Consider the following 21,124-nt stretch of genomic DNA (forward strand, 5'->3'; position numbering starts at 1 on the left):
TTTTACGACCGTGCCAACAATTTATCCTTACGTTTCTGAATACCACTTATATGAATTTTTGGGATTTTGAAGCTCGTGTTGACGTTTAGGCAGCATGCAAAAGACATAATCAAATACATCAGGTTGCTCCCCTAGAAGCAGCAAATCCTCTATGAGACCCGCAAAATGGTTAATATAAAGATTAGAATTCTTCTTTTCGAATATTTGAATGTTTTTACGTAAAACATTTTAATCCAAATTGCTCAGTTTACTACTAGTTACGGGTATCTCGAAACAGCTCTACGTAACACAGATAACATATTAGACTGGTTTGTCTCAAAACAAATTTATTTAACAATTTACATAATTCAGCCAGCCATTTATTTTCATTTAACAACCACCACATCTGCGAATCAGACAAGCTGAGTTTTGTGAAGGTCCAATTTGACGGCTGATGGGATTATAGTTTTTGATGTCGTCATTTTGTTTATCTTCTGTTCATTGGGTACCTTCATTCCACTGAGCACCTTCTGTTCACTAGACACTTTCCATCCATTACACACCTTCTGTCCTTTACACACCTTCCGTCTAGTGGGCACTTTCCGTCCATTACACACCTTCCGTCTTTTGGGCACTTTCCGTCCATTAGACATGCACCATCCATTGTGCATCTTCTCCTTGTTTCAGTGTATAACCAATAATAAATACAAAATTGGGGCGATGACAAATGTCTATATAAGGCTTCGACAGTGGCCACGGATGTCGATCATTTGTTCTATAAGGAACTCCCACCAGCGCCAGCGTGCATATCAGCCTCGCAATGGACAATGTCAAGCAGCCCTTTTGCCTTCAGGTTCAAAATCGAATCTGCAATAACTCTTGCCGTGCATTTCTATAAATATTCAAATAGAAAAAACACACTTAAACCTTAAAGGGTCTTGCAGTCAAATGAGATTAATTTCCCTGAATTGCATTGACAACGAAACATTTCTCAAATGAATTTATGCATCAGTCGACGTTTAGACCCTGTTTACACGACACCTGGACCAGAGCGGATCCTAAAGTATCCGGATACTAATGGATCCGATCCCAGGCGTTTACACGGGATCGGATCAGATAACGCGCATGCGCTTTTCAAAAATTGACGTTTTTCAGGCAAACTGAGATTGGAGCAAGCAGTCCAAACTGAGCACGAGGGACGTAAAGCAACTCACAACTCAACCCTGAAAGAGCTGTTGACAAAAGACAGACTCAAACCAAAAATGAGATTAAAAAATCATGGTATAAAATATTTCTAAGACTTCTGGATTCATCTTACCGCACTAATTTTTCAACACAGTAGTAAGTCAACTTCGAGTTTTGTTTTCAGACATCAAACTCACGTACTTCAAATTTGCAATCATTCTCTCTTGCTTTCGGAAAAAACGTAAACGTACCGTTTACACGGGATCTGGTCCAGATCGGATCCACATGGGATCACGTCTGAAGGCGATCCCAACAGTGTTCGGAGAGCGGGTCCAAAATTGTACGGATCCACAAGTTCCCGTGTAAACGCAATGTTAAAAACAATGTTCCCTTCACTAAAATTTTTATAACATGCTAAATCAACAAAATACTTCATGCTTTAGTGCTTGTTTCCGATTGCATGCAACAAAATGCATACTTAGCCTGCGAAAATACCATGTGTTGCCATCATGGGCTTCAGAGTTAAGCTTCCACAAGTAAACCGTGTCGTATATGTTGCCCTTTTTCAAGAGTCCGGACGGCCGGAAAAAAGGGTAAAGCTATTCTTTCAGCGCGACTAAATCCTGTCTTAACGCCTTACATTAAGCAAAAAGGAACAAAATTGTCTTGATCGGAAAACTTTTGGCACGAGAGCTGCCGACTTTGTAGGAGCAGTCCTTCATATTTAATTTTCAATAACAGAAGACAGAAAGTTAATTGCCCGCAACTCGCGCGCGAGTGAAGGGCTTATAGTCTGCCCCGCGTATAAGTAGCATATGGAAGCTTCAGTTCATGTTGTCAGCACTTTTTCAGCAGATTTTGTCACTTTTCTGCTGCCATGACAACTGTCAATCAATTTCATTGTCAATCAATCGGCTTTGTCGAGGAGGTCGTTAACCGCCACCTCTTTGTGCGGAAGGGAATTATCTTCGGAGCGTTGCTCTGCCAAGACTCTGTTAAAGGCCTTCGGTTTTTTGGCACGAAAACGGTGCTGCATCACAGCTCTGTTCTCCGCAATGGATGGAAGTTTTGATTCGAAGTTTTGGGAATCAAAACCAGTCGAATGCCACACTTTTCTCCCAAAAACTCGAGACCGTACGAGCAAAAGTTATGATTGTTGGCACGAAAACGGTGCTGTATCACAGCTCTGTTCTCCGCAATGGATGGAAGTTTTGATTCGAAGTTTTGGGAATCAAAACCAGTCGAATGCCACACTTTTCTCCCAAAAACTCGAGACCGTACGAGCAAAAGTTATGATTGTCGTGATTATCGAAAAATAAATGTCAAACCCTCGAAAAACTTCATGATTTTCAAAAGGGCGTTGGACTTAAATCAAAGGCAAACTGAACACCAAAAATTCTTGATAAAAAGAATAGTTTAGCATCAACTAGAGCAGCTGTTTTTATAGAATTGTGAAAACCCAAGATGGTGTCTTCTTCGAATATCCTGACCTACATTTTCAAAACAATCATTATCAAGGAACTAATTGTTTGCGGGCAGTACTAGCAAGAGCTATTTCTAGTTTATATATAATTATGAAACATATCTTAACGGCAATGAAATTCAAGTGCAAGTTGGAAACATTTATAATACGGAAGTGTGTGGCAAAAGGCATTTTTCTGACATGATCATACCTGGTAGCCTCCAGAAGTGACCATTAGAATGGGAATATCCATCTTCCTTGCCAATCGAAAAACTATTTCATCCCGCTCAATGATACCCTGCATATTGAAATATAATATCAAGATGGCGCCATAATGTTTAGCATCCGTAATCAAGATGGCATTTCATAACAGAAAGTCATTTGCCAGATATTGATCACTGTGTTGCAGTTTTGATAAGAGGCATATTTATGTCAGTAAGAGGAAATTCTGAGAGCGAGGCATAGATGATTCGTTATATGAAAAACTGCATCGTGGTCTTTTTAAAATACCAAAGGGCCTTTTCAATAAAGAACAGAGTATAAAACCGCCCTTGCCAGGGGACGTTTGGCTTCAGTGAAAAAAATAACATCAAGATTTAGGTGACAAGCTTTATGGTAAAAATCAAGCAATACCTGATGGCTTATACTAAGCATTCCAAGTGGGTCGCCATCAAGAATATCTGTTCCTACAAACAAGAGGTTAGCCAATATAAAGCTTGTTTATGCCCTATCATTTGAATGTGAAAAACCGTTAGCTTTTGATAAACATTTTATAAGACCCAAAAATTATTTAGCAGTTTCTACCTGCAATCTAAATGAGAAATATAAATCTGTGGCTGAAAATATAAGCAGTCAAAGACGCCTTCAAAATGGAATCTTTTGAAAACAAAATGTTTTTAAAACGCATCGTTATCGTGTGGCCGCAATACTTTGATTCATTTCCACTTATACAAAATAAGAGAATTTGGATTGCATAAGAGATAGAATAGGAGAGTTCAGGATCAACGTAGATGTGGTCTAAGAAAAGTAGATAATCATTAATTCAAATAGAAACCAACTCGATCACGTTTAATCAATCGTTGATCTTATCCGGCCAAAGCATTTGGCTTTACATCCTGACAGTGTTTTGGCGACTGAAAAACACCTCACTGCTGATTTGTTCTTACCTATGGAATTTCTCACGATAACGTTAACTTTAGAATTAATAAGACCTTTTCAAATCTACATTTTTAAATCTAGCTATTGCTACCTATGACGCCATTTGGCTACTTTTTGATAACAGATTTTCATATCAACAAATCTCTAATGCTATGTGACTTTAGAGATAATGAATGTAATTCAAATCTCCACATTGCTTTGAAACAACATTGTTTTACATATGCAAGTACATGCCTTCCAAAATATGAAGCATGCTGATGAAATTTCTGACCGTGAAATAAATCACCCATGAATTTGGGTTTTATCTTTAGCTACTAATATTGTTTGTAAGAAATAATGTTGACGGCAAATAATCAACTGACCAGCATTATAAAGAATAAAATCAGGCTTGAATTCGGCGAGAGCTGCTTCGATATTGCTGTTAAAGAAAGAAGAATAACACACCTAGATAACTGCAAGTCTTCGTAAAAGCATATATAGCAAGGCATGGGTTTCTACTGAACGAGATGTTAAAGCAGAAAGAGACAAGGAACCTTCAGTATTGAGCCAAGGTCCTTTATCTCGGTTCTTCTCTGCTCTATAATGGATTCGACGTCTTTGAAAACGATTTTATTTTCTGAACTCAATTGTTGCTACCGACGTGGCTCAAAAAAGTTTTCAAACAAATAGAAGTATACTAAGCGAAAAATTCTAGAACACGAAAATGAATAACTTACACGAAAACCTTTTCCTGAATAACACGAAAAAAAGTAAATTTCTGTTTATGATAAATTAAAGCTTAAATTTATTTTAGTTTTCCAGGCCTGATTAAGGCTGGTCTTTTCAGAAATGCTGAACCATTCATTAATAGAGGAACTGTGAAAAATATTTAAGCTGTCCAAAATATTTTATATCTCTAGACAAAATAGGCTGTTTTGAACCGAATTCTTACAGATAGCCATTCTTTACTCAGATTTCCTTTTCGCTTGCAAGCAACTGTTTTTCTGCTACGAACTTACAAACCTTTTGATGAGAGAATTGTACAATTCATCGCCAGTATTGAATTTCAGCTTCACTTCTCTGTTGATTCCCCCTGCAAAAAAAATTACTTCAGGTAGATCAATACAGCCAAACAACTATAGCTAAATGCCTGCCAAAAGAAACTTTAAACACCCAAAAATTTTGTGTTGTGTCTGCCTGCCAAATATTTCTAATTCCACACACTGTTCCCCCTAAAACATTGTTGATAGTTTAGACAAATATACAAAAACGTACTTCCTAATCTCCTACGTCGTCTTGTAGTAAAACAACATTATTGAAGGGGGGGGGGTTGGATGATTTTCCCTTTCCAAAATAACGCTAGTGTTCCAAGACCTTTAGCAGGCATTGTAGTTTGATTGTTGCTTAAGTGAAAACATGATGAAGCTAAACGTAAACATACATTCTTTTTTTTATACACAGTCTAAAAAAGTACATTTTACAAGAACAAGATTACAAAGACGATGCCAATGGGAGCATGATAGGCATGGCTACCCATTGACCTTAACAAAAAACAATACAGTAGCACCAAAGGCTATACCAGAATCCAGTTTAGTCCGTGCGGGTAGCTGGTTCGATCAAAAGACAAAGAGGCTACATTCTCTCCAAGTTTGTGCCGTATCATTTTATGTCTATGCATATGATTTGTTCTTATTTGTTCCCCAGTATCACAGAAAAGAAAAGATTTCAAGGTTTGATTCGGGTTCATGGTCTTTGGACTCTACTATGTTAACCTACAGGAGCAAATATATTTTCAAATCGCAATCAGTCTATTTAAACATGCAATTAAGATTGTGATAGATTAAAGATCGGTTCATTTTGTGCTTCGTTTTGTTTAATATTTTCATACTAAAAATTTTGAACGGAAACATAGCAAATAATATCAAAGCAATTTACATTTGTCAAACAAAATTCTGGAGAGTGTCGAGGAAAGAGTGCTTTAGTTTTGCGTGCTATAATATTTTCTATCCTTTTCGTGAACATTAGTAGTAAACAATACTTGTTGACCGCACCCTTCCGAATGAGCCAGCACCTCTGAATCGCAAAGTAACAACTTATCCTTTGGTGACATTAAGCATAAAATCTGTATACAAAGATCAGTAAGAATCCATAACAAATCGATGTAATTTGCACATACGTTTTGCTGCTGTATCTCCTGGGTATATATGATTATTGTAGGCATCTAAAATATACACTCGATCGTCGTCTTTGAAATCTCTTTCATGCCCATTTCCCTGCCAGAAAGATTTTGAAGATGTGCCAAGCAAGAAACTTTCAATTTGCAGAAATAATAGTAAAATCCATGTGACAACAGTTGGGCTAAGCATAACAGGTTAGCCTGAGAGCAAGCAAGCACGGTTTTACAACATGTTAGACAGAAAAAGCCTAGTGAAAAATATGGTAACCGCATATTGGGAGACTAGATATGTTACAGGGCTAAAGCTTCTAAATGTATTTCCTTAAAGATACCAACCGATCTCCACAATTGATGAGCGAATTCACCAAAAGGTCATTTTGATAGAGAATCTTGACGCATAAAACCCTGCTTTTTAGTATAAAGGAATTCTGAGACTCCCTTTTCAACTCCCCTTCTGACTCCCCTTCCAACTCCCTTTCCGGCTCCCCCTCCGAATCCCTATCCGACTTCCGACGTTGTTGGTGCCTATGGATGGCAGAAACGGGGGATTTTGCAATCATTTTCAGATTTTACCTTCTCTCACATGAGATATGGGGAAGAAATGTTCAGCATGACCATGGACATCAAACGTGGCATTTTTCTTACCTGGTGAGCATCAAGGTCAATTATCATCGCTGTCTTTATGTGCGGAAAATTTCGGAACATGAACTGAAAAGGAGGCAAGTGTTCAATTTTGAGCTAGTATTTCAATTTGCACAAAAGAATACATAGGTTCGAAGTAAAAAAGAATGAACTTTGGATCCAATTTTATGTTCTAAATAAGTCGAAATTGCCCTCATGGTTTTATTGAATACGCATTCATAATATGTTTATTTAATCTGGCTCTTAAGAAATTACTTAGTGTGCTGATGATTTTTTGAAAAAAAATCGATGCAAATGCAATGTATCCTGAAATGTTATTTCTGTCAGTGCAAAAGTTTTGTGGACAAATATTTTGATCCTCATTTGTCCTTTCTAGAAAAGGAACTCACAGACTGAAAAAGCTGTATATTCTCTTTAAAATTTCTTCAATTCTCAAGACGATAGATGCCTGTCAAGTGAATCACGTTTTGCAAGTGCCCTCTCACTTTAAAAATTCTTTGAAATGAAATTTTTTAAATGTACTAACCTTTATAGCTAGACTTATATCTGCATATGCACAAAAACCTCCACCACTGGATCCTGAGCAATGATGGAATCCACCACCAATATTAACTGACCAGCCATTTTCGATGGCCAGCTTTGCTCCCTTAAAAAACAGGAAGTTATTAACACATGCAAGTGCTTAAGAATTTACTGGGTCATGATTTGCAAGGTCCCCATAGAACTTTCCACTAAGATTTATTGTTGATAATTGATAATTGAGCTTTTTCTTATCAATATCCACTGGCTTGAAGGTCAAGATGCAGCCCCTATCCCCGGGGATTCTTTAAAACATAAGGAGCAGAGATGTTCTGTCCAACTAGTATTCTTCTTAATGAATGGTTTGTCCATTTTATGATGTCTTTAATAACAGTTTCATGATAAGTATCTATCTAATTTCAATAGAGCTTTTTTTGTTTTCAGAAGAACACTTGTTAGAATTCCCTCAACTGATCAAATTGAGCATGTTCAATTTTTGTAAATGATGCCTGAATTACCAAGGGTAAGTAATAACTTACTTGATGTTGCAAAGATTTATCTTTTGGTGAGGCTATAATACTTTTATATGGGGCAACAGGTTTTTACTCCTGAATTGCACTTAATCATTGACAGGCAGAAGATTCCTGCTACCTTTCATAGAGGAGTACTACACATGCTAACAATAATGCTATGGAAGAAAATATATCAAAAGCAAGTTGAATCTTAATATCTTGCAAACCAGTATTGTTCCTCCTGTTTGTAATCTCAAACGCTGCAGCAAATACCTCTGCACAATTGAATTCGGCACCAGACATACAGGAGGTACCTCAGTTATCATTGCAACCGTCCAGCTTCTCTACAGGCACAAAAAAGTTAAGAAATGAAAAGTATCCATCAGTCTTAAACAGATGAAACGAAAAATTCAACTCAGCAATTTAGATCTTTTTGACTGGATTTTAACTGGTCTACAGGCCAAGAAAATAAAAAATTTAGATACCTGTAGGCTTTTTAAATATTCCTTTGTATGCACAACCAATAAATCCTTTGTTGATGGCTCTACTGGTTTCACAAAATCATCTTCACTCATCATACCAGCTTCTGTCAAGGTACAATAAAACACAATTTTGTTGGTCCTGATAAAGTCAACCACACAATGGCATAATTTTTTCATAAGCAAAATGAAAAAAAATTTCACTTCAGCTTTGCAATTTTCTTCAGTATGAAGGCTGAAACTATAGTTTTGCAATTGCCTATTATATTGTCTTTCTGGAGCAACATTTTGAAGGCTTAATACAGTGAGGGAGCATCTTGTTCTGCTTTGGAAAGAGGCAGAGACGGAACTCAATACAACTTTTGCTCCAAATATAAACTTTGCTTCAGAATTCACATACTTGGACTTTTCATGTTGCATTGAATTCTTGCTGAATGCAGCCTTTTTATGTTGCATTGAATTCTTGCTGAATGCAGCCTTTTTAGATTTGAAATACTTAGCCTACATATCTATCAAAGTTTTGTACTATCCATGTGTTTCCAAAAGAAGTATAGCATATATTCTTTACTATTTCAGACAAATATCTCTTGTAATCCCATGATGTATTGGGGTGATAGGTACTATATGACATATTCCTAACTTATAATAAAACTTTAGAAAACTTTGATCTGGTACTGATAAAGTTATTGCTATCAACCATTCAAATTGAAAATTCTTCCAATCAAATTTCATAATACAGGCAACTCCCTAAGGGATTGTTAACTGTTCAAATCACAAAATGCTTGATTTACAAGAGTTGTTTTCAAAAAAGTCTTGGACTTTGTCTATGTTGTCCCTAAATATTTGATTTCTAGTCTTTATTCATATACTTGTAACTTTTACAGCAGTTGTAAATGTAGTTGCTTGTACACGTCATATTGACTGTATAGCACAAGGGTAGGCCAAGATTCCTCCTTGAACTTAGAAGTTTCATCCCTGATGACAGCAAAAAATTAGAATATCATAAATTTAAGGAGAATTGAATGACAAATTACTTATATCCCCACCTTATTTTGCAGAAAATTTGAGGTGGAAAAGTTGCTTTCTTCAGGGAAACAACAAAATTGGTCAAATTACAAAAAGTTTGAATTATAAAAATTTGAATTATAAAGGGTTTTTTGTAAGGACATCCATTGATAACAGCATTCCATTTTGAAGTGTTAAATTCTGTATAAAGATTTGTATTATCATATTAAGGGTTTGTTAGGAGGTTTTCAAGGGACCTCAGAATTTTGTTCGAATAAGTAAAAGCTGCATTTACACATCAAGTTCAAAATATTGATTGTATTCTCTTAGTCTTGAAAACTAAAACTTATAAGTACCAACTATGATATGCCAATTTTTTACTTTTCAACAGGATTCAGAATATGCCAACCTTTGAGATATCCAGCTATTCTTCCCCATTTTTCTGAATCAAATGGATGAAGCTTTTGCAAGCCACCAAAGGTAATGTTGTACTCATCAGAATACACAATTGGTAACTGATTTCCTTTTACATCAACATTGTAGATATGAGTATCATTATTTTCCCTGTTGGAAAATCAATTTGATAGTTTTAAAACATATGCCATTAAATTGCAGAAGTATGTGAAGAGTAATAAAAGAATTTGAAAGGGATATTTCAAGAATTATAAATGAATTATCTGTAATATCTTTTATAACATGACCAAAATTTCAGATCTCCAGATATGCAGGGTGCATCTGCCCAAAGCTAGAAAACATGCATGATATTTTTTCATATTTGATGTGACAGAATGTGCTGCGAAAACTTCTTAGATCTTATGTGCTTCCTCTTGTGACCTTTTCCTTTGCCAAAAGACACTCGCTAAAAATCAGGTCTCACCAGTCTACATACAATACAATTTCTCGATATACAGTCAAGCGTGATTTCTTAAGTTCCACCAATCATCATCCATCTGACGAATTTTAATAAAAACCCCTATCCCTTGTCGGCAACATGCCGCTGATCACGAATGGATTTTTTGGATGACTGGGCGTGTTCACACACTGCATTATCTATTATTGTAACGAAATCATTTGTTCCAGATCTTTAAATCATATTGAAACTTACGTATCACTTGCATCTTCAAGGGTTTTTGATTTACCTCCACCCATATTACAAGAGTTTTTCAAGCCAGAGCCTTTCGATCAGCAATTTTCCTTCCAAACACTGGCCTCCATATTTGTTGTTTTATTTTCATATAGCCTCTCTTTCGATTCTCAAATCTAAGTTTTTTAACGCAGATTTCAACGTCATACGGTTGTGAAGAAAGTTGTTGTTAGAAAGTGAAGAAATAGAACGTCATTTCTATCTGAAACTAGCCAGAAAGGGAAGGTATTTCGTCAGGAAAATTTATCAGCAACGAAAAGTTAAAGGTGAATACAATTTGCTTATTCGACAAGCACAAGTGTCGGATACCGAATTATTTTGAATGATGTTTCGAATATCAGCTTCAAATTTTGAAGAATTATTTAGATATGTTGCTCCTCATTTGATTCTGAAATCGATAAAAAGGGAACCAATTCAGCATCCTTAATGTGTGTGTGCTACATTGCGTTTCCTTGAAACGGGTGATGCATTCAACACTACCGCTGCCAACTATCGTATGAGCGGAAGTTTTCAGTCAATCTGATTGGATAAATGTCAGTGAACAACAAGCGGCCGCTCTGAAAGTCGCCTTGAGTTCGACTGTCATACGTGCAGAAAACTGTCACGGACGGCCGCCTGACATGTCAACGTGATTCACAATTTATTGCCTTTGAGCATGCGCCAATTGAATCGCGCCGTACGCGCGGTCAAGTGGAGGTCGGCCTTTACGCAGACCTCGTACGTAGAAATTACACACACTCTAATTCTACATAGTAGCTTGAAAAATACATGTGGTGTAATTTGTAGTCGATAGTAAAGAGTGACAATAGCCTCCTGTTATGCATTATATTGATATACTGAAAAGGCGGGAAATAAAATGCACCAAAACTTTTGAAAACGGGATCGCCATTTAAAGCTCAAATGGGCGATTATAATGACTAACGCCGACCAAACTGAAAAAACAAACAATTCATGTCCACAAAGTTGCACCAACAAAGCTTTTGAACAGGGTAAGCTGTTCAGTTAAATGGTTAAACATTCTTTAAAACCATCTACTGGCGATTTGTATTTCCAGGCGTAGGCCTAATGTGGTCACATCGCAAGGAAGGACCAGGACATTGTTCGGTAAGCATAAGCTTCTCAGTGTCCTAAAAACTACCTTCGGGTGCTAGGTAGAAACAAAATACAATTATACAAAAATACTATGGATGCAGACATTCAACGCATTCTGAACCAACGTTTCAAAGGAGAAAAAGAACCACATAATTTACAGATTATTATGTTTCTTGCATGACCCTATCGTGGAACGCTTTTTTGCAACACCTGGTACTGGAAAGCAACTGATAGTTTTATGCTAACATTTTAGAAAATTTAAGCACAAAGTATGCAAGAACACAACCATGGAGACATACCGTGTATCCCAAGGTTTTGCAAGTGCCCTTAGGTTGTATTTTTGTTTTGACAGTGCAAGTTTTGCCAAACTTTATAGTGACAATGACAGGTTTCCTTGCAAAAGCCGTTCTCTCCATAGTAGTACACTGGATGTATGTATCCTGCCAATCGCTGACGAAATAATTCGTTCTCAGAATGCTTTAGCGTGCGCCTGGTTCTAGCAAGCTTATTGTGTAGTTTAAGATGCATTGTATGCAGATGCTTGTGTTGGCCATTTTTAAAAGAGCCTACAGGAACTAAACATGAAATAACCTATACGAAAGAATTATTAAAAAGAGGGACTCATTGTCAATAACAGATCTGTGGAAATAACAATATCCTTGGTGTTTTGCAACCAATTTCCAATTTTTTGGCTAATCTGGTGCACAAATGGGCGGATATGCTCAAGGATTTCATGGAGAATTGTAGAACAAGTCAGTTTTTGAAACTGCAAATAGGATGATGAAAGGAAGGTTTATGATTAAAGGTAGGCCTAAAATATGATGAGCTTGTACATATATTGTACAAAGATAGCTATATTATACCCGCCTACTGTAAATAAATCGCTTACTATATATTATTATTATAAGGTTGATTGTGTTCATCATTTTGGAATTTTTGTAACAATGCAAGTTACAGTTACCGAGGTTTTCATAACAAAGTCAGTTATTGGGACTTGGTATTAAAATCTGGCTTAATTTGATTAAGTATGGCCGTTCCCAGCCACTGTTCTCTTGACCAGAGATATAGTTCTACGTAAATTGTCGATTTTTCAACCACTTCCTTTACTTTCTTATTTTTCTAAAACTGGGCAATTTACCACCAGTGGGCTTGGGCATAAACACCGGTAGAAAAAAAGTGTCGATATCAAAGTGATGCTATGGAAAAATTTAGTACGAATTCTTGATTTTAACATCTTTGCTTATAACACCTTGGGTCTTGCATGTTATTTTCGATCCGGTAAAAGTGCTTATATCATATCAGAAACTATTGCGAAAGAAAAGATACATTAGAAGTTGGTTGTGAAAGTTTCTTATTGCTAGCGTTGAGCATTTTATGCCAACCAGGAAAAAACAATTTTTTTCGATTTATTTGTTTCTTCGATAATGAAAGTTTCTTCATTTTTTCTGGATGTCCAGGAATCGTTTCTGACCCCAAGGCTTTTGTTCAAGAAAAAAGGAGCTGGCAGTTACCCTCTGTTTTCAGTTATACATGAAAATTGAATTGTTAACAGTTGTTAAGTGGAATAATTAGAAGTGCTGTTCAAACTTTTTCAGTTTACTTCCTTTAAAGATTGATCAGAAATAAGATTCCAAAGTTCCTTTTCGACGGATGTCACAAGTCCAGCAATGAAACCCGCCCCCGAGAGAGTTGGCGTGCCGTATGTTGACGGGTATGCAGTTGATCCCAAGTGACTCAAACATCTAAGAAAAAATGAACAGAAATGTATAAATAATCACCATATGCAGTAAATTGCAATAAAAAGGTTTTAATCAAGTTGTAATCTTTGATTTGACATAGAGTTACAACTTAAAACAACCGCAGTGAATTTCCCATTTCTTTTTTGAGAGGCCTTTCTTCCTTTATTTCCTAAACCAAAATATCCGATAATAGAGGGAAGGTTCCTTGGGAAGTTGGAGGGCAGTTAGCCCCAAACACCCATAATTTCTCAAATTTTAAATCAACACCTTACAACAAAACTTTGCGAAAAGCTTTTTGCAATACCCGGGTAAAATTGAGTTATAAAAAGGCACAAAAGTACCCCTTTCCTTCTAACGACGACATGCCCCTTACATATATCTAACCTTGATTGTAGGCACTTCATTTGCATCCACAACAACTCGCTTCTCGTCCAGCATCAGGACATTCATACTAAGCCATTTGGAACTCATCCACAACGGGTGTGAGTCAGGTATCACTGGCAGAGGCGGTTGAACAATCTTCCATCCGGACCGCTTGAACAAATCGATCTGATCACAGGGTCGGTCTGGATTCGATAATACAAGTCCGGGTCCTATTATGTTGAACGTTGCATCAATATGCATAGGATTTGGATCCCTGAAGGAAACTATATGAATCTTGTATTCATCTCCAAGATGCCTCTGAAGCCACTTGATACCTGCGTAGTTTGTTACCTAGAAAACAAAACCAGCGTAAAGCTATTATGTTTTCTTGCTATATAGATACCCTTGAAAATGGAGAGGAGGAATTGAATAAAGAGAAGAAGAATTGAACTATTAATGGCTCAAGAAGTGTGCGGAAGACGTGGAAAGCGCATCGCACAGTTAAGTTATTTTTACGTTTTGCAACGCTTGATATCTCCCATACAACTTTAATGAGGTAACTGAAAAACCTATGAATCAAAGTAGACATTTTTGTTATAAAAACAAACCAATTGGATCAAACCTGGCTTCTTTGAGCAAAAATATCCCTTCCAGCTCTCATGAAATCTGCTGCATCAAAACAAGGCTCGTGTTCTGTTGTCACAAAGCGCCCCATCGCTGCAAGTTTGTGCCGCTCCTGAACAGATTTCATAGGATATCCCTAAAGAACGTATACATTTTAAATTACAATTGTACAGAGGAATACAAGGACAATCGAGCCAAAGATTTGATCGAGAAACACAAACTTATGATTCTAAGTCCACTTTGTAATGTTGAACCGAAGAGAACATCTTCCAAGTAATCTTTATCATCAAGAGATTGTTGTTTTTTTTAATTTTATAAATTGCCTAAAATTTTGTTTTTGCTGAAAACATTCGTGTCACTAGTAAGGGGTACTGCAAGCCTCCTTTCCAACCCTTTTCTCTTCAAAAGTCCCTTACCTCTGATTAACATTAATCGATTTAAAGGACTAAAAATTTGTCACTTCCATACGGCAAGTGAAACCTTCTGAAAGTCATGTATAAATTTCATATGGTAGAATATACAATCAAGAGAGTTTTCAAACCATTCAACAGTTTGCTTTAGTTACCAGATCATAAAGTTCATCTGCCATTGTTGGCTTAGGTGCCGTGGTCCATTTTGCACCTGCATTGAAATACTCCTTGACAAGTCTACGATAGGCTCGGTACTCGAAGAATCTTGATCTCCAGGCCATTGGAGCTTCAATAATTTCTTCTCCAATGACTAACAGTATGTCTCTCGGCATGGCAGCATACATACCTTGGGATTTGAAGTCTGGTGTTTCGTAGCTCTAGAATTGGAGAGACTGACCTGTTACAGCAATGTTATAGCATATGAGTTTGAATATGATGTAAAAGAATGAATGGTACAACTGGAGCAGTTTAGATTTTTTTAAATGAATTGCAGTTTCTACTCTGATGATTGGCCTTAAACCTTTTGATTTATTGGCCAACTTTAAAACAAAAAATGCAAGCAGCTAATTAACACTTCAGAAACATTCTAGGTACCTATATTCATCAGTTATGTACTAGAGATATCCTCGTGGCTACAAAATATTGTCATGTGAAGATTGCAATTCCCTATCTCGTATCTTTACCCTGTACCGTTAAATGCAGCCAAAATAATATAGTATTCAATGTCAAATAAGCTCTTAGTACCGCAAAATCTGAAGATAGTACTAAAAAGCGGAAACATGACATCAGTACTTTTCGCCCGAAACTTTTTTCGCGCAATCTTCAACTATCAACTTCAGGGAGAAACGAGAAATCAGGTAGATACAACGAACATATCGAGTAAAACTTACTTTCGTATGGTCAATAACATCAGGCCTCTTTACCACAACGCCCTCGTGCTCAAGAATGTTGCAAAATTCTTCGATTTCATCGACAGCCTTCATAACGTGAGCATCTGGGAAAAGTTTTCCTCCGTTTTTTTCATAAAATTCCCAATGACTTTCAGACGTGTTGGCTTTAACTTCAACCGTCATCTTAGGAACGCAAGAATTTTCTGCACGCCCAACGATGACTTCCTCGAGAGGGTCCCATTCATTATATGAGCATACGGGAGAGGATAGTTCGTTATCAGTTTGCTGTAAGATTTGCTGATGTGCTCGTCGAACAGTCTGCAATCGAACAGTCTGCAATACAAGCGGCGTAACACATCAAATTTAGAATAACACTTAACCCAATGCTGTTTTGGGGGCATGTCAAGACGTTTATTTAGAACTGTACGGTTAATATATATTGCAGTTAGATTTATTTACACCATGTTGCTTTTGTTTTAATCTGAGCGATCCACAAATACTCAAGAACTTCAGACAAGTAATTTCTGATGCAAAATTTTATATCTCGAACCAACTTTGGACAAAATTTCAGACGTGGAAAAACTAGAGATGAAAGAGTTGGTTTTTGAAAAGATTCAATTTTTTGTCCAGTAACTCATCATCATCGCCATCAAGCGCTATAAAATAATGATAACTTCAGTCATTACCACATTGGATTTCTTTCTGTGGTATAATTGCATGGACCTAGCAGCCACCGTTGCCATTTGGCCGTTTTGACAGCCAACTTCCTCTATTCTGGCTGATTTTCAAAACTGTTGGCCGTCGAAAATTGATTTGTCCGAAAAAGCAAAAGTTGGCCGAAATAAAACTGTATGTTCAATCTCAACAAGCCGGTTTCGTGAATAACTATTTCTTCAGGAGATGTTGATATTCTGGTTTGAAATATTCCTCGTATAAATACAGATAAATGATACAGAAGTCGTCAAAGAGACATCGATAACAGTAGAAACATCGACAAGTCTAATTTGTTGTAAAAACCCCTCCTATGCTTCATAATGTGCTTCCATGAAGTGAAAGTGTCACAGAAAAGGAACAAAAAACGCTAATTTTGCTTGGTTTTTCAAAACACGTTCTTTCCCGAGGGCAAAGGTTACCAGTGTCGTCGAGTAAAACTGAAAAAGAGAACGGCTCTAAAATCTAATGTAACTTCTGCGAAAAGTGTTTCAAAGTCAACAAGGACTTAGCATGCATGTCACATGGCACCACCATGATTTTGATAAACCGAAACAAAATTTACAGATAAAGAAGGCAAGAACTTTGGATTAGGACAACAAATTGAATTTTTTTATGAAAATGGTTTCTTTGTTGGAGCAATATTATGGTACAACAGAGGATTGCAAGAGTTTCGGGTATACTATGACGAAGATAACTCGGACGATTATATTTCTTTAGAAGACATTAATGGGATTGAAGTAGTTTTACTTAAGTTAGATAAGATATTTACTTTTTGTTGCCGTAATGTTCTGTTTTGTTCTACAAAGTTGTTAGTGTCTTTGGAAAAATTAAAAAATAGATTCAAAGTCTCTCATCTTTGTAATAGTTCCTTACATTAACTAAAATTTCTTCTTAGCATGAAAAATTAAATTAAAGGAGCCCCAAATATAAAATTCATGACATCATAATTAAGAAACTCTTAAGAAACAATGAGTATTGAAATTTCCAGAACATTAAAAAACTGGAGTACTCAACATTGATATTTGTTTTTTATAAAAAAGAGTGTAGTAAAAGAGATCAAAATGAAATGGGAAATGACTGATTTTATATATTTAAATTATGACACACTTTTGATATTTATTGATATGAGCATACAACTTCACACCTGTCTCCAAAAATATCTATAATTGAAACAAGCTAGAAATTTCTAGAAATTTTTTGGAAAAACAGAGTTGCAAAGAGAGAGGATAGACAAGTTGAGTAACCTAATTTTCTGACCACGCCCATTTAAGATCAATTTAAAATGAGGAAGGTTTTACTAATTATAGTAATGTATTATAGTAATGTTTTCTTGGCCCGAGGAAGGTTGACAACTTTTACGGACTCTGTTGATGGGATCTACCGCAGCAATCGAAGTAAAATTGACTTGGCAAGCAATCGATTTGCTTTGAGTAGACATTTGGTTTTGCATGGTAGAAGGTAGCTGTTTACTAATTTGGCTTGAATGTCATGTAAAGAATGATTTTTAGGGACGAGATCTGGTGAATTCGATAACGAAAAGCATCACTTTCGGAGTAGCGATAAGAAATGGAAACCGAAATGTAAAAAGACGCTTTGCCTTCAAGCCGTAGAAAATGATGCCTGCTTATATACGCAAGTTTAAGACAGTGGAAGACTAGTGAAACACTTATCATTGATCCGGACAAGGCTGCCTAACTGAGAGGCGGTAGGCCTAGGCATATGCCTTGTACTTTTCATCAATTCTTTTCTTCATTATAGTGATTGCTTTGCTATAAACACGTCCTCTAAGTTTGTTGTTTGAAATTAGAAATTCTGATGTTTAAAATGATTTTTTAACCTTCATTAATACATAAGAGAAGAGTTATCAATAACAAGCGTAACAAGCGTGTGCTTTGATAAAAATTCATCCTCCGGTTTTTGAAGTGTTTCTATCCTCGCGCCGGGCGGCAATTATCTAGGCGTCATGATATATTCAAGGCTTTCAGGCATTATTGTCAGACAAAATAAAAAGAAACTTTGAACTTGCATTCATTTCTTTTTGCTAGTTGAATGCGTAAACTGCCCCGGCAAACGACGCTTTGTTCACGCTGTTGTTCACTTTTGAAATGTGAATGCCGCATAATTCTTTGCATAATTGATTTTTCCAGAGATACTAGGAAACTCTCGTACGCGATTTTGCTCTCGGTAACACAGACCCTCTACTTTCAAGTTAGGGGTCTGGAACGCAGGCCACTGAAAACATTGCAAGGGGTGACAGAGAAGGCCGTCTCCTCGCATGGGCTGTTCTGGGGCCCTCTTCTCGGATGGCGACACTTTGGTCACATTAGAAGCTCGATCCAGTCTTTTTTATAGATCAGTGGACCAGACTCTCTATTTTATTTTATACATAGTGAGTCCGGTACCCAGGATAGGTGGTGCATTTGAAATGGTTAGTCCGTCCTCCGTCTTTGTATAAACGTTATTACTCAAAGGAAATGTAGCTTTTGTATATGTGGTTTGGCTTGCGAACTTGGAAGTCAAGCGTAAAAAATATATGCCACAAACCATTCGAAGCACCTGGTAATAACGCTGCTTACCCAAGCGATACAGCACACAGTTTCTTGCACTGTTAAAAAACTACAACTCCATTTTTTAATTTTAAATTTTAGCTATATCCACGCAAGCAGTTTATTTGTGGTACAAAATCATACAATCGTGTATAAAGTTTATTTGTCAATCTTTAAAAGCTCTTGCGCAACCGGCATGCTTAGCGGCAGTTGTCTTCAGAAATTAACTGGGTTTGCATTTTCATGCAGTATTAGGCCGGTTTTTCTAATTATAGTCGCAAAGCGTGACAGTTGCGCAAAGAATTACTTACAGAATAGTATAAAAAAGGAATTATTAAAGAAAAGAAGATATATACTTTTCATATTAAGAGATACGAGATATAGCAAGAACAGTGTAGGAAATTGTGAGCGCTCCTTCCTATCTCTCTCTCTCTCTCTCTCTCTCTCTCTCTCTCTCTCTCTTTCTCTCTTTCTCTCTTTCTCTCTTTCTCTCTTTCTCTCTTTCTCTCTTTCTCTCTTTCTCTCTTTCTCTCTTTCTCTCTTTCTCTCTTTCTCTCTTTCTCTCTTTCTCTCTTTCTCTCTTTCTCTCTTTCTTTTGTATATAGTTGTTGGTGTTGTTGATTGAATTCAGTTGAAAAGAAGATTTCTTGCTTACGAACGACGACGACGTGAACGACGTGAATTATATCTCAAAAAGAACTCGCGATAGATGCGAACGACAGTCACGATGAAGGAAGATAGATGCGAACGATTCACGTAAAGAACGATATTCAAAATAATACTAAATCAAGACCTTGATGGACCGAGGTGACTTCGTTAAAATTCTTACGTTATTTTCTTCTCTCTGGACGTTAATTCTTCTCTCTGATTAACAATTCGTGGTTTTTTATGTCATTATATTCGCTGATGTTTATACTTTATCTTGCATATGAATTCGAATAAGAAATTATACAGTCCTCTGACTTTGATATAGAATTTGATCTTCAAGACGAATGAACCTATATGGTAATTCTAACCTGCCAAGTAAATAGATCTTAACTATTTACATCTTAGTAGTGATTCCTGGCAGGTAATTCTCTAAAAATAGTATAAAAAAGGAATTATTAAAGAAAAGAAGATATATACTTTTCATATTAAGAGATACGAGATATAGCAAGAACAGTGATATTTTGTTGCAATTTACGTTATTTTTGTTCCATGACTTCTTCGCTGTAACTATTGTGACACACCCATTTTAACTATTAGCTTTTGATTACTTTAGTGTGCAACCAGCCGCTCCAAATACTACTGGGTACAAATCCAAATACCATTTGCCGGCTCTTTCCATGTTTATCAAAGAAAAGGCAAACCTCGAATAATGAGCGACTAGCAATTCAAAATGCAGCATTGCATAGAAACATAGTTTTTGAACTCTTACTTTTAAAAATTGTTGCTTTCCGTCGATTTTCAACGTTTATTTTTTCTGTTGTTTCGATTGTATTTTCGAACAAAGGTCAAGGATTGACTACTAAGAATTCATATACTAGAATCGTGAAACAAATCTTATCTTCCACACACCTTAAGATTCCAGCTCTTGGTTGCTGCTCAAAATGTTCCAGATCAATTAGCAACAACAAAATTTGATATAATTGAGATGAAACATGCCTTAATGATTTGCAAGAAAATTTCATTCAAGATAGGCACAATCTTCAAACCGTGTAAGAATATACAAACAAACCTGCACGAAGCATCTTTGTGCAACAGCTTTGGAAATTGGTCTCAGAATTTTACGGAAAGCCATGTCCTTCTTCAAAACAGTGTCAGATTTAGTCACTTTTTAGATGGCAATTGTTTGGAAACGAAAACACCATAGACTTGACACCTCTAGTTTTGTGCAGCATAAAAACTTTCATTCCTTGATTTTTAAATGCTTCTGTGAATTCGGTAAAAGTAACCGTCGGCTCGGTATTGGTACTTGTTATTTCACATTCAATTCATTGTGCTACCAGGCAAGTAACAACACCGTTCTATGTCACGTGTCACAAACGCGATGCCGGGGGGAGGGACTGAGGAGATGCAGAGGAAATTTTCCTTATTTTGAATCGCTATAGATAAGGTTTTGTAGAAAGCTGGAGCTATAATCGTAGAAGTTGGCAGATCATTTTCAACCCTTTCTCAAGAAGGCAAATTAATGATAAAGTTTCATCGACTTATTGATATTTCTGTTGAAAAATATTTAGCAAAGTAAACCCCTTACAAGTAATTCGAACGCATTGTTTTTCGAACTTTCTTAGTCCATGCTATTTGTTCTAGAATCAGTCCGGTTTCCTGAAAAACAATTTCCTCTTTTCTAAGACCCCGTTTACACTGTCCTGTGCAAGTTTGGAACCGTGACAAAACTGTCGCGGTTCGCCCTTCCGTTTGCACTAGCAATGTGGAACCGTGACGATTTTGCTCTGCTATCCGGAACAGTTTTGACCCTGCTTTGAAAGCGAACGAATTTTGTACCGTCGCGGTTCAGTTTTTG

The 21,124-nt window shown here is 36.6% G+C and overlaps 2 protein-coding genes across 2 annotated transcripts; both read right to left on the minus strand.

Annotated features, from left to right (window-relative positions):
• Nucleotides 1-309: 309 nt before the first annotated feature.
• LOC135686938 (histone deacetylase 11) lies at nt 310-10,330 on the minus strand. Its single transcript, XM_065203343.2, has 12 exons — nt 10,202-10,330; nt 9,506-9,660; nt 8,098-8,198; nt 7,840-7,956; nt 7,108-7,227; nt 6,585-6,647; nt 5,940-6,036; nt 4,787-4,856; nt 4,147-4,202; nt 3,260-3,312; nt 2,838-2,924; nt 310-871 (listed from the first exon to the last, which is right to left on the minus strand). Exons 1-12 carry the CDS (start codon nt 10,243-10,245, stop codon nt 755-757), a joined length of 1,080 nt encoding a protein of 359 aa, XP_065059415.2. The 5' UTR covers nt 10,246-10,330; the 3' UTR covers nt 310-754.
• Nucleotides 10,331-12,708: 2,378 nt separating this feature from the next.
• LOC135686936 (glycine amidinotransferase, mitochondrial) lies at nt 12,709-20,595 on the minus strand. The gene is made up of 6 exons (XM_065203341.2): nt 20,336-20,595; nt 15,359-15,691; nt 14,624-14,845; nt 14,057-14,194; nt 13,456-13,785; nt 12,709-13,074 (listed from the first exon to the last, which is right to left on the minus strand). The coding sequence occupies exons 1-6, from the start codon at nt 20,396-20,398 to the stop codon at nt 12,949-12,951; spliced, it is 1,212 nt and encodes a 403-aa protein (XP_065059413.2). The 5' UTR covers nt 20,399-20,595; the 3' UTR covers nt 12,709-12,948.
• Nucleotides 20,596-21,124: the final 529 nt, after the last annotated feature.

The sequence above is a fragment of the Rhopilema esculentum genome, chromosome 6 (genome assembly GCF_057945365.1).
Source record: "Rhopilema esculentum isolate cy_ngs chromosome 6, ASM5794536v1, whole genome shotgun sequence".
In the NCBI taxonomy this organism is placed as follows: domain Eukaryota; kingdom Metazoa; phylum Cnidaria; class Scyphozoa; order Rhizostomeae; family Rhizostomatidae; genus Rhopilema; species Rhopilema esculentum.